The 13,146-nt window shown below is 50.7% G+C and overlaps 1 protein-coding gene across 2 annotated transcripts in view; it reads right to left on the bottom strand.

Moving 5' to 3' along the window:
• Positions 1-8,150, bottom strand: part of NPAS3 (neuronal PAS domain protein 3) — a 952,772-nt gene extending 944,622 nt beyond the window's left edge. Inside the window, exon 1 of one of the 2 annotated variants that reach the window (XM_042477645.1) lies at positions 7,722-8,150. In XM_042477645.1, the coding sequence (XP_042333579.1) occupies positions 7,722-7,888 (167 nt within the window). In that variant the 5' untranslated portion in view covers positions 7,889-8,150. Of the gene's footprint in view, positions 1-3,064; positions 3,922-7,721 lie in introns of those variants that run through there. The other variant, XM_042477653.1, reaches the window with a different exon arrangement.
• Between the last annotated feature and the right edge of the window lie 4,996 nt (positions 8,151-13,146).

Genomic DNA, 13,146 nt, shown 5'->3' with positions numbered 1-13,146 from the left:
TATTCTAGTGGCGTATGCAATTCAGCCCTCGGCACGTTCTCTCAGACGTACGTCCTACTATGTTCAATGGAACTCACTCCAAATATATCTGCCTTAATCCATTTAACAATGTATGTGATAAATATAATATTTAACAAAAAAAAAATAAACAAAATGATATGGACCTGTACAGTTCCAGTGGATATGGACCTGAGCTGCTGTATTATACAGTATATCCAAGTAAAGTATGTACTGTGTTTGGGGGAACAGGGCGAATCACTTATTTTTTAAATCACAACTGCAGTCTTCTAGGCAACAATCTGACATGCTATGTCTTAAACAGAGCTCCCACGAAACAATCCATGTACCATTTAATCATAAAATGGCTGTAGTATCATACACAGTAGCAACAGGTTTAGCTGCAGGGCATAAAACCATCGCCTATCTGGACACTAGGCCAAGCTTTGGTTATTGGGGTTTTGTGGATTTAGGCTTCTTTCCCCCTCTCTGAAACTATTACTCATTCCACTCCCTACAGGATAAAATTACTCTGATCCAACCTTTAAGATGACAGCATCAGAGCCGAACAAGAATATGCTATTAAAGGGCATTAAATTAAATACAGTATATCCTCCTACAACTTCAATCAGAATTTTCAGACCAAGTGTTATTTAGTACAGCTCTCAAGTGGAGCAGAATAACAAATCGCATACTTTGATTTACCTTCTTCGAATGCCAAATGGAGACAGGTGATAAAGAAAGCACTCATGCACAGCTATGAAGTTTCCCCTAGAAATTAATTCTATCTTCCAGATTCCTATCTCAGAAAAAAAATTCCAAAAATGGCACACAAATATGCCTCTGCTGGAGAGATTACTGAAGCTGTCCCAGTAAATACACTTATTACCAATATAGTACCAGGCTCGTAAAGAAGAAGAAGAAGAAGCAAACATCGCTGGTTCAGCTGGGGGAGGGAAGACATACTGGTATTTATGTGTTGGCTCCCCCCCTCTCAAAATGTACACTTTCATGTGCAAAAAAACACCATGCCGTTAAAGACATTATTAGAAACATACAAGTGTTTTTACAGTCACTGGAGGGAAAACATTGAATGTTCATAGCTAAGGGAGAAGTAAAGGAATGTTAAACCTCTGATTTCCTGAAATTACACCAAGATGATGTATTTTGATCACGAATATATCTTATTGCAGCTAGAGGTGCAAAACGCAAGACTTGATGTTATGAACAAAGCGCGACGTAGAGCACGAACAAAGGCAAGTTAACTGGATTTAAACCTATTTAGAAAATGAGACTAAATCAGCTCAAATCCAAACACTTCAATCCAGCTGATGCACAGATTGCACCCTCAGATATCTATTTCTTCACGACAAACGTAGAGGTTTATATTTAGTCTTTTCTTTCGTGCCCTGATTGAAACAGCACAAAGCAACAATTGCATTCTTCAGGTTTCCCAAATTAGTCAGTGTGTAGTATATGGCTTTGTACTATTAAGAAGACATTTTTAGAAGCTGCTGGAAAGGTAGTTTTCATATCCTAACAAGGGATCTGCTTCACCTCTGAGCAGAACTGGTCAAGCTAGAAGTGGAAAAAAATCAGCATGTACTTTAGCCTTTTCTTGGGCCTATGATAGTCAAGTGACACTGAGGATTTCAATAACATCAGGTGAACTTTTAAACTTTGCAATCTGTTGCTTAGTGAAGATGCAAAGATGGGAGGCTATCATCCCATAAGCTATTCAGCTCCAGGTACTCAAGCCTCTCAAGGCAAACTCCTTGTTTGCACCCCCATTTCTTTATGGCTTCCTTTTCGAAACCCCATCCTCTGTGTCTGCTCCCCCTGAAGAACTTTTCCTTCTGCAGAACTTGTGCCTTCATGCCTTGGATTTGCACCAAGCTCTGTCCCTTAACTCCCTTTCGAGGAAGGCTAGTTTTTAATGACCCAGAGAGTCTTCTTCACACACAGGCTTTCCAGCTTTGGGGAGCCCTGGAGGAACCTTTCCAGCAGAAGGGCGACAGCTACACCTCGGGCTGCCCTTCAGGGATTCTCCCACTGTTTCCCAGGGCATTTCCAGAGATTTCCCCCCCACATGTGTCCCTTTACTTTCAGTGGAGAAATCACCCGGTTTGGCACTGCTTTAACTCTGGAATTCTAGGAGTTGGAGTTTGTTGTGGAGTCGGACCCCACAACAAACTCCAGCTCCCAGAATTCCATAGCCTTGAGCCAGACAAAGAGTTAACGCGGTGCCAAACCGGGTGATTTCTCCAGTGTGGATGCAGCTATAGAGGAGGGGTGAGGGGGAGAGGCAATAAGGCCAGCCAAGGAGACTGGAGGACCCAGAGCCAGCCTCTCCACTGCCACACCACCAACTCTTCTGGCGGTTCCTAACACACACACACAGCCCTCCCAAAGCATATGTCTCCCTCCCTCCCTCTCTCTCTTTCTCCTCATGTGCGACAAAGAAGTTCTGCAGGAACTCCCAGCTCAAATCTCGGGTGGAGGAAGAAGCGGGGACTCCCAAGGAAACTTGCCGCCGGCCAGCTGGTGGGTTTGTGGCCTAGCCGGCCCTTCCAACAGGCAATCCTGGGGCTGGGGCCTGGGCCAAGGCTCCTCGCACCCAGGGCCAGCCCCTCCAAGGCCAGCTGCAGCCAGCCAAGTCTATTCCAGCCCCCGTCGCCCAAAAGTTGCCTCCCGGGAATTCCTCCTCCTCCTCCCGCCCCTTTCCTGCCAGGAGCCAAACCCCGACCCCCCCGGGGGGGGGGGGGGGGGGGGGAGGAGAAGGGTGGCTTGGCTGCGGCTGTGCTCTTCCTCGGAGCCCCTCAGCCTGGCCCAGGCAGCAAACAAATAGGCAGCCAGGCAAACTCCCCAGCCCCCGCGGGTCTTTGCGGTCTCGGTCTCGGCCGCCGTCTGCCTTTCCCCCTCCTTCCTCCTCCTCCTCCTCCTCCTCGGCCACCCCATCCCTCCCTCCCTCCCTCTTTCCCTGGGAAGGGAGGCAAGCCATCCCGGTGGGCACAGCCAGGCATGCAGAGACTCAGCCGCCGGTTCAATGCAGAGAAAAAAGGGTTACCGTTCTCGCCTGGAAGGATCCTGCTGAAAGCTCGGCTTGGTGGGCGCCATCTTCCTGGGCTTTCTCTTCTCTCTCTCTCTCTCTCTTTCTTCTTCCCCCCTTCCCTCTCTCTCTCCCTCTCTCATGCACTCTCTCTTTCCCTCCCCCTCCCCCCCGGCTCCTGGTGTCTGTGGGTTTTGTGTGTGTCTAGAGGCGGACGGAGCAATGGCTGCCCCGCTGCTGCTGCTGCTCGGGGAGGCCGGCGGAGGCAAAGTCCATGGCGGGCTCCGGCTTCCCGGCGCAGCGATCCTGGCGCAGGTTGCTTGGCTGCTCCGCGGCGGCGGCGGCTGGTGCTGGTGGTGCTGCAGCGGCCAAAGCCGGGGTCCAGAAGCCGCGGGGCCGAGAAGGGAGCCTAGGCTCCGCCGCCGCCGCTGCCGAAGAAGACATCCCAGGCGCGGGAGGGATGGAAGGCCGGCCGGGGATGAGGAGGGAGGAAGCCAGCCGGCAGCCCCGGAGGGCACCCGGGCCCCTTGGCATCGCCGGGCAGGTGTGCCAGACAGGGGCCCACAACACACTCACGCACACAACAGACACACAACACACCAGCCAGAGGTTGGCTCAAGCGCCAAGCCGAGCCAGAAAAGTCAAGGCGCGGGGAAAGTCTTTCCTAGCAGGCATTTTCCTCTAGCCGCTTTCCTCGGCTCCGGCCGCTTGTGTGGCTGTGTGTGTGTGTAAAAAAGAGGGACCAGGCGGGAAGCTCCGCTGCCGGCGCAACAACGCCACTCGGAGTTGCAGTTTGGCAGACTCCTCTCTGGAGCGAGAGAGAGGGAAGGAGGAGGAAGCCGCAGACAAGACACGCGTTTTCGGATGGAAGCCCGTTCCGACGAGAATGACTTGTGTGGCAGAACACAGCCCGCCTGGGAGGGAATGGTGGCCTGTTTTCGATGGGTGTCGTGTGTCTCTTGTGTTCCAATGTGAGGGGAAAGTGGTGTGTTTTCCACACTGTGTGTGTTTTGTGTACACGTGTGAGGAAAGAGAGGCGTATTTTTCACAGTGTATGTTTTGTGAGGGAAAGGTGGCATCTTTTTGATGGGGTTGTGTGTTTGTGCACACGTGTGAGGAAAAAATGTCGCCTTTTTGATGTGTGTCTATAGGCCCGTTCCGCTGCCAACTTTTCCTCACACGTTGACACACACGCACACACACAACATCAAAAAGACCCACTAGCGCTACCACTTTGCCCACACACACGGACAACAGTCCTCAGTGTTGTGTGTGAAGGGGCCAAGGGAGCCCCCCTCCGTCCGTGCCTTTGTGTCCCCCTGGTTGTTGTGTGGAAGAAGGGGCGCCCGCCTTCAGCGACCCCCCCCCCAGTTGTGTTGCCGCTGCACAGGCCTCGTCCGACTGCGCCCGGGGGCCACGGAGGGAGGGAGGGAGGGAGCGGACGCCTGGCTGCCAGGGGAAAGAGCCCGCGGCTGTAAGGCAGCCGTGGCCAGGCAGGGTTTACCGTATTTCTCCTGGCAGAAGGACTCCCCTGACCCTGGCTGGGAAAGTTCACTTTCCACAGGCATCTGAGGAAGTGGACTGAAGTGCCGCCAACCTCTTCCTCTCAGTTACCTTCAGAGGGGTCACGAGATCTCCCTACATTGGGCTTCCGTGTAGTGCATCCAAGAAATGTAGGGAAGAAAGGAGGATGCCAGTGGACATGTGCTCTGTGTGTGTGTTAAAGAAAAACAACGAAGCAGGCCCCTTCTCAGAGGCGCCTTTCCCCTGTCGGCTCTATTGCTGTTCTTGCTGGGTGCCTTCCAGTCGTTTCCGACTCATGGCAACCCTATCCTGGGGTTTTCCCATTTCTTCAGAAGAGCTTTGCCGCCCTTGCCATCCTCTGAGGCTGAGAGAGTGTGACTCGCCCAAGGTCCCCCCCCCGTGAGTTTCCAGGACCCGGCCGGGATTTGAACCCTTTTCTCCAGATCTCCAGGGCTCAAACCCTGACCTCTCGCGCTCGCTCTCTTAGACCTGTGTGAAACTTTGGCCTTTTATACCCGGAGATAGAGAGGGGGGAAAAGTTTCTTTAAAGATTCCCAAACAAGAGCATTGAAATCTGCCTCTCAAACCTGGAAAGTGATCCAGCCCAGTTTGGAGAAAGTGAACACAGGGAGGCAACCCCAAAGCTCCGTGGGTTATAAGTGGATCGCATGGAGAGAGAAAAGTTTTCGAAGTGCCAGAAAGTTGGGCTCCAGGGCGCAGCCAGTGACCCCCCAAAATAGATGGTCTCTGCCATAAAAGGCAGCGATCCCTCAGAAGGAAGGCCACCCCAGGATCTCTGCAGCAGCCTCTCTTCTCTCTCCTGATTTAGGTCCCATCGCTTTCAAGACACTTGCATCTTGCCAGCATTCAAAATTGGTCAATGCACTCACAAGCAGCTACTAAGGGTTTTAAAGGGACACACACACAAGTCATGTTTTCATCCCTGACTAAAAACGGGTTTCAACCAAGGCCCCCTCTCTTCAGCCCCCTCCCTCCCCTCCTCCTCCTCCTCCTCCAAAGTTAACAGGTGTCACCTACTTTTGGCCGGGAGTGTGGAAGACCAGCCATGCCCCGCTGAGTCCCTTGGAACCAGGGGCAGAACCTCATCAGCAGGAAGACCCCCTCTGGATGCATTTGGAGAGCACCCTTGGGCTTTGGGTCTGCATGAAGGTCTAAGAGTGGGAAGGTTTTTACTCACCATTATTGTGGATGAAAGGAAAGGGCTACAAATGTGGAGACAAAAGATGGCACTACTACTAACCAAGTTTTTTTCCCCTGTCCTTTCTATCACAGCCACACTTTCTTTATTTTATAGAAAGAATTCCTCTTTCCATGAAGAAAAATGACCCGATCTTGTACTAAGAGCTGTACCCCCATCTCTCTGTATATTTACATAGAAGCACTGAATGAAATGAAACCAGTTCCTACAACTTACCAGGGACAGCATTTGTATGATACTTTGCCAATCTGTTGGTAATTTTTGAATATTTGTTAATATCTAATGCAATATTAAATGCAGTACTAATTTCTGAGGAGGTAATGGTCCACGCATTCTTTTCCCTGGAACACATATTTTCAAGTAGACTTCAGTCTAGGAAAGCAAATCCTGCCAATTTCTTTCTTTTAGTTTAGTCTCTAAGGTGCTACAAGATCTCTCTATGGACATCTTTTCAGAGACAGGGCTGATTTCTGTAAAAGCTAATCTGTCCATTCTGACCCTTGACTTCTCCTTTCCCAGATTAAAACTCTTTGGGCTCTTACCCTGTCCTTTCAGGAAACATCCCTTGCAATGTTGGGCTTCTGTGAGTGACAAAAAAAATCATCTGGCTATCAAGGAAGGCAAGCAATATGCCAACCCCCCCCCCCCCCCCCCCGCCATCCCTTTTTATACCAGCCCCCCTTCCTTTTTTTATAGAAAGAATTCTTGTTTCCATGAAGAAAAATGACCTGATCTTGAATCTCAAAACGCTCTTCTAGCATCCTTTGAGAGGATTTCAGACATCTCAGCGTCTAACCCACATTGGCAAGAAACAAAAACTGCTAAATACCATCAGCAAAGTTCAAGAAAAGCAAAGTTATTTTTACAAAACTTGTCCCTAACAGCGAACTGGACTGAACCTGAGGGACAAAGCAGGAACCAGGGGATCATGGCCAAACCGGTGAAGTTTGTCCTTGAAGTTTCAAGTACTGATTCTTCTCTTTCGGATTTTCCTCATCCGAGATATGACTTAAAGCGATCAAGAGTCAGGATATTTAGAGCCTCTTGGGAAACAAAATTTGGCAGAGCTCAGTCTAGAATCTCTCCTACTTTTTCTTCATTACCAATGATTTTGTGAACAACAAAGAAAGAGCTTTCTTTATGTTTTGGGGGTGTTGGTTTTAAAGAATCTTAGAAAAGGAAGGGAAGTATAGACCCTGTTGGCACAATGCTAGGGATTTAGGGACTGGAGGGGAGGAGAAAGGGAATGCGACAAGATGCGGAAGGTCTCTCTTCTTTCAACTTCGCATTGACTTCTTGCTTCATCCAAGGCGGAGAGGTTTCCTTCCTAAAGGAGCTGTCTATCTGTCTGTCTATCTGTCTGTCTGGGAAGCTGGCTGGGGGAATTAGCATCAGAATGGGGATCCCAGGAATGCCGCCCAGGGCTGAGCCCACTTAGGGCTTCCTGCTGGATCCCCCCTCCTTCCCTCCCTTCCTCCTTCCTTCCTTCTAGTAACAGGTGACAGGCTCCTTCCCTGGTAATAAAAACGGGCAAAGGCAAAACCGGGGGGGGGGGGGGGGGAGAGGACCCGCCAAGTGAAAGAAGGGGTCAGTGACCGTGGCGCGATCCAGGAGACCTCTGGGGCAGCATTGCCACGGAGGAAGCCCAAGGCGCTGGGGCAAGAAGGCTTAAGCGCCGCCGGGATCCCAAACTTTACTGCCTTCAGCTGTTTCCCCCGTTGGCTTCTGCTCCAGCCAAAGCGGGGAGACCTCTCTATCCAGCTGAATCAATCAATCAGTGGTTTTACTTGTTTGCCTTCCCCTCCAACCCAAAACCTCCAAGTGCGAGGAAGGGTGAAGGCAAGCAGAGGATCGAGACCCAAGCGGGCCAGGGGCTTCCTGCCCTCAGAGGCAGAGAGGGAGGCACTTGGGAGGTTGCGGGCTACTACTCACCGTTGTTGGTAGGAAGTGATGCCTTGGACGTTTTGCGGGTTCCCGTTGGCGGCGTTGGCGTTGGCGTTGGCTCTGCCCATGCCCGGCCCGGCTGGCACTGGCCCGGCGGCCCCTCCGGCCGCAGCCGCGGTCACCTGGACGCTGAAATCCGGGAAGATCCGGATCATCCCCGCGGCTCCTCAGCACCGGGCGAGGGTCGGCGGAGGAGAGGCCCCGGGGCTGCGGAGGCGGAGGAGGCGGCGTTGGCGGCGGCAGCGGCTGCAGAAGCCCCCGAGCCGAGCCCCCGTCCAGCCCATCAGGGAGCGGCGGAGACGGGAGCGGCAGGCGAGGGAGGCCCCACGCGTGGATGGACCCCGGCTCCGGAGGGAAGGGGCCGGAGGAGAGGCAGAAGAGGGGGCCGGGGTTGGCCAGGGGAAGGAAGGGGAGAGCCGCAAGGAGAAGGAGAAGAAGGAGGAGGAGGAGGAGGAGGAGTGCGCGGCTGGAAGGAGAGAAGGAAGACGGGGACTCTCCGTCTCCTCTCTCTCTCTCTCTCTCTCTCTCTCTCCCTCTCTTCTTTCTCTTTCTCTCTCTTCAGCCCCAGGAACGGAGTGAGAGGCTCGACCAAGACTCCGAACGGAGAAGGGAGGGGGAGAGAGGGAGAGAAGGAGGGGGCGCAGAGACTTTAGCGCCGCGCTGGGAAGGATGGGCAGCAAATGGGGCCTCCTCGGGCCCCTCTCCCTCCTCCTCCTCCTCCCTCCCTCCCTCTCTCTCCCCTCCTACTCCGCCCCCGAAGGCGCGCACACTCTTCCCGGGAGGATCTCTCTCTCTCTCTTGAAAGAGGGGAGGGGAGGGGGCCCAGCTGACCACCTCTCGGTGGGTCCAAGAAGCCAAAGGGGAGGGAAAGGGACCGGCTCCCGAGAGAGAGAGAGAGAGAGAGAGAGAGGCCAGCGGGGAATGAGAGGAGGCGGAGGAGGAGGTGTGGGGCAGCCCAAGTTCTTGGGAACTCGCTCTCCTCCTGGCCCCCTTCCTTCTCTCTCTAGCTTGCTCTGGGCTTTGGGGCGGACGAGGGGCCAAGGGGCCAGCGCTTCCAGGAGGGGAGCCCCTCTCGGCCCTCCGCTGCGGGGAGCCACGGCTGCTCTCCCGCCTCCACCTTGCAAGGCAGGGACTCCCTCTGTGGCTGTCGCTCGCTCTGTATCTCTCTCTCTGTGTGTGTGTGTGTCTATCTCTGTGTCTCTGCGTGTGTTTCTATCTGCGTGTTTCTCTCTCTCTAAAAAACATCCAGGGATAGTGTTCACCATACAGCAAATTCTATAACATTCAATTTATTGGTTGGCCCAAGAAAAGTATCTATTGTGTCGATGTTATAGGATTCTTATGTTTACTCTCCGTGTGTGTGTGTGTGTGTCTTATTCTCTGTGTTTCCGTGTTTGTCTCTTTCTCACTCACTCAGGAAGTGTGTCTTTATCTCTCTGTTTGTTTCTCTCATTCTGTGTTTCTCCCTCCTTCCTTCCCTCGCTCGCTCACTCTGTGTGTGTCTTTATCTCTCTGTGTTTGTGTGTGTTTGTGTGTCTGTGTGTGTGTTCTCTCCCTCCCTCTCTCTCTCCAGTGTGTCTGTGTGTCGGGGTCTCCCCCTCAGCCCCGACCCCTCAGCGCTGCCCTCCCTCCCGCTCGGGGCCCGCCAGCCTCGAGGGGGTCCTCCGACGGAGCCTGGCTCACCGCTGCAGCGGAGGAGGCCCTTCCCTTTGGCTCTGCCCCCTCTTGAAGCGGGAGCTTCCCCAGCCAGGGTCCCTCCCTCTCCTTCCCACGCCGACGAGCCCGCGCTTTCTGGACTTTGGGGAAGAAGTTCAGGGCGCTTCCCCTCCGTCGGGGCTGGAAGGACTCAAATGACTCTTCCCCTCCTGAAAAACCTCCCTGGCCGCCCCTTCGCAAACTCCCTGGAAAGGGCTGGAGTGAGAAGCGAGGGGAGGGGAGGGGAGGGGAGAGGGGGTGGCCTGTGGCAGGGAAGCCCCCTCCTCTTCCCCAGAAGCCCCGTTGGCCCCGGCAGACAGAGGGAGGGAAGGAGAGAGGGAGGGAAGGAAGGAAGGAGGGAGGGAGGGAGGGAGGGACTGACCGATGGACGGCGAGGGAAGCGCGGCTCAGCGCAACCCAAGAAGAGGCAAGGCTCCCCTAGCGTCCCCCGGAGGTATTGCAATCTCTAGTCCTCACCAATAGCCAGAGCAAGTACAGTTCTATACCGCTTATCAGTGAACCCAGCACTCTCAAAGCCAGTGGTTCTCCACCTTTGGGTCTCTTAATGTTTTGGACTTCAGCTCCCAGCCAGCTTGCCCAAATGATTAGGGATTCAGGGAGCTGAAATCTAAAATGCTTGGGGGATCCAAGGTTGAGAAGCACTGCCTTTAGCAGTTTACAGCCTGTAAGCTTATTGCCCCCCAACAAGCTGGGTACTCATTTCACTGACCTCTGAAAGGATGGAAGGGCTGAGTCAACCTTGGAGCCCTCCTTGGGGTCAAACTCACACCCTTCTGGCTGCAGGCTTGGCATTTAACCTCTGCACCACCCTCCATCTCCAGGGGGAGCCAGGTTGGCCATGGAGCAGAGGCCAAAATCCATCTATTTATTTATTTATTTATCTATCTATTTATTTCAAAGATTTATATCCCACTTTTCTCCCACAAATGGGATTCAAGACACAAGGCAGTGATAGCTTCATGGGACCAACCAACATAATACATGTTGCAAGCTTTCAAAGCTCCACTGGCACCTTCCTCAGATAGAGTGAAGTACAATAACATCCAAAATCCACAAAACAGGGATACCTTTATGGGGACAACTGAAAGGCATATTATACACGTTGCAAGCTTTCAAAGCTCCACCGGCTTCTTCCTCAACCATGTTGGCCATGGAGTGAAGTACAATAACATCCATCATCCACAAGACAATGATACCTTTATGGGGGCGGGGGGGGGGGGTAACCAAAATGCACATTATACATGTTACATGCTTTCAAAGCTCCACTGGCTTCTTTATCAGGCCAAAATGTTAAAAATCATCAGTGAGGGAAAAACAATTAAGATGGTGTTAATTTCATGCCTGTGAGCCAGTGTGGTGTAGTGGACTCTGGAGAACAGGGTTCAAATTTGCACTTGGCCACGAAACCCACTGGGTGATCTTGGCCAAGTCATGTGCTCTCAGCCTCAAGAGAAGGCATTGGCAATGGCAAATCTCTGAACAAATCCTGTCAAGAAAATCCCATAATAGGTTCATCTTAGGCTTCACCATATGCCAGAAATAACTTGAAGATACACAGCAGTCCCAAGTCTGCATTTAGCCAAGATGTGGTTCTTCTCAATTCAAATGGTATAGGAGAGACATTTACGCAGGCCAGCTCCTCTCCTCCTCACCACTCCTTCCCTCTGTTATTTAACCCCCTTCCAATCTCCCCCAATCTCTGTGATGGCACATGGTGAATATTTTAATTCAATGAGGACAAAGCCATGTAGTCCTCAGGGTATGCTCAGGGATTGAGAAGCAGGACTTTCCCGAAGTAAGCTTATCCACATGTTCATTCCCTGCCAAATTTCTTTTCTTGGTTTGAACATGTGCATTCAAAGAGCCCATATGACCCAGCCAGGGGTGTACCTAAGGGAGGCCAAAATGAAGGCACTGCTTCTCCCACTCCCCCATAAAAATTCTATCCCTTGTGAGTTTTATTTCATCCCAGCACACTTCTGGCATTGCAGTAACTTAAAACTTCAGCTGAGCTTTTAGAAATACAGCTCAGGCATTCAAAGAGGGAAAAGGGAAAAGGGGCAGACAAAGTAACCAAGGAATGTGAACACCGCAAAAGTTAAGAGAAGAATTCTAGGTGTGAAGAATTTCCAGTGGCTCACTCTCCATAATAGTAGAAATTCAGGAACAGAAGAAGACAGTCACCTGGGAGAGCAGAATTGGTATTTATTGGAAGAATGTCATCATTTTATCTCCATGACCAACCTTCCCCCAAGCAGCCAAAAAATAGCAGTCAAGCAGTTTGAATTTTTTTCACAAAGTGCTTTTCTCACAAAGCGCTTGTGGCCGCTAATTATCTCTATGTACTTAGAAATCATAGGTTTATGATTTGAAACTTTTGGTACTTACATGTCTTTGTTAATACAGGCATTTCATTCCTTAGACTGTCTGAAGTAGGAGCTTCTAGTGATGTTGTGGTTTGAGCGACTGTGAAGATCAGGGTTCAAATCTCTGTTCAGCCATGGAAACCTGGACGACCTCAGGCAAGTCACATTCTCTCAGGCTGAGAGGAAGGCAAAGGCAAACCCTCTGAACAAATATTGCCAAGAAAACCCTGTAATAGATTGCCCCAAGTCAGAAACAACCTCAAGGCATCTGATGGGCTACAGTCAGACGGGCCAGAGGTCAGAGGGAGAACATATGCTTTTGCATGTAGAAAGTCCCAACTACTGTCATCACCAGGTAGAACTGAGATAGCGCTTCTCCTGATTAAAATCCTGGATAGCTGCTTCCAGTCACAGTGCTATAAAGAAGCTTCTTAGAAAACCCATTGGGATATATGTAATGGTTTTGTTTAACACATAGACCCACATTTAGAATGACTTATCCCTCAGTTCTTAATGGATAAGGTAGAATTGCCATTCTAACAGCAGTGGAAAAGCAAAGCGAAAAAATGTGCTGCTTCTTATCTGGTTTCTGATATAATCATAATGGAAGGGGGATGTGTGTGTAGAAGAATGCACAAGAAGATTTTGGATCTGGAACCTTTACATTAGAAAAGCTTCACAACCTACCCTCAGTCCCTTTTAATATTTTATTTCTTTCCCATTCTCATTGGCTATATTTTTCTCAGGCTTCCATTCCAGATAATCATCATTTTGGTCACACTTGTTTTAAGTTCAGTTTGCTTTCTCTCCTTGTTTGTGCCACCCAAAACACCTTTCTGTGCCTCACATCCTTTCAGTCTTCAAGAAACATAAGTGGTTGGTATATTTTATTGTTCCAAGCTACATTCAGATGTTTCTTGGGATAGTTAAAATGTCTCCAAAACAAAATTGTATGTGCATTTGTAGAAAAAGGTCCCCAGTTGTTATTGTAGACATTTTTAAATAGCAGACTCATCCAAATTAACATTGGCTGATTGCTTTGGGTTTTCTTTGGGTTTTCCAAAGAAAATTCTGCATGTGTACATTAAAATCTGTCTCCCTGGATCTATTTTTGTAGGAAAACCTATGATCCAACATGTTACACTGATTGGTATAAACATGATATCATATTGAGGCTGGAGCAAGCTTGTTTTCTGGTGCTCCAGAGACTAGAACACAGAGCAACAGATTCAAACTACAGAAAAGGAGATTCCACTTAAACCTTAGGAAAAAAATTCCTGATGGTAAGAGATGTTTGACAGTGGACTGTGTTGTCTCAGAGTGTGGTGGAG

This window comes from Sceloporus undulatus, chromosome 1, assembly GCF_019175285.1.
Source record: "Sceloporus undulatus isolate JIND9_A2432 ecotype Alabama chromosome 1, SceUnd_v1.1, whole genome shotgun sequence".
Taxonomy (NCBI): Eukaryota; Metazoa; Chordata; class Lepidosauria; order Squamata; family Phrynosomatidae; genus Sceloporus; species Sceloporus undulatus.
The sequence above is the reverse complement of the archived record's forward strand: the minus strand, read 5'-3'. Positions and strand labels throughout refer to the sequence as shown.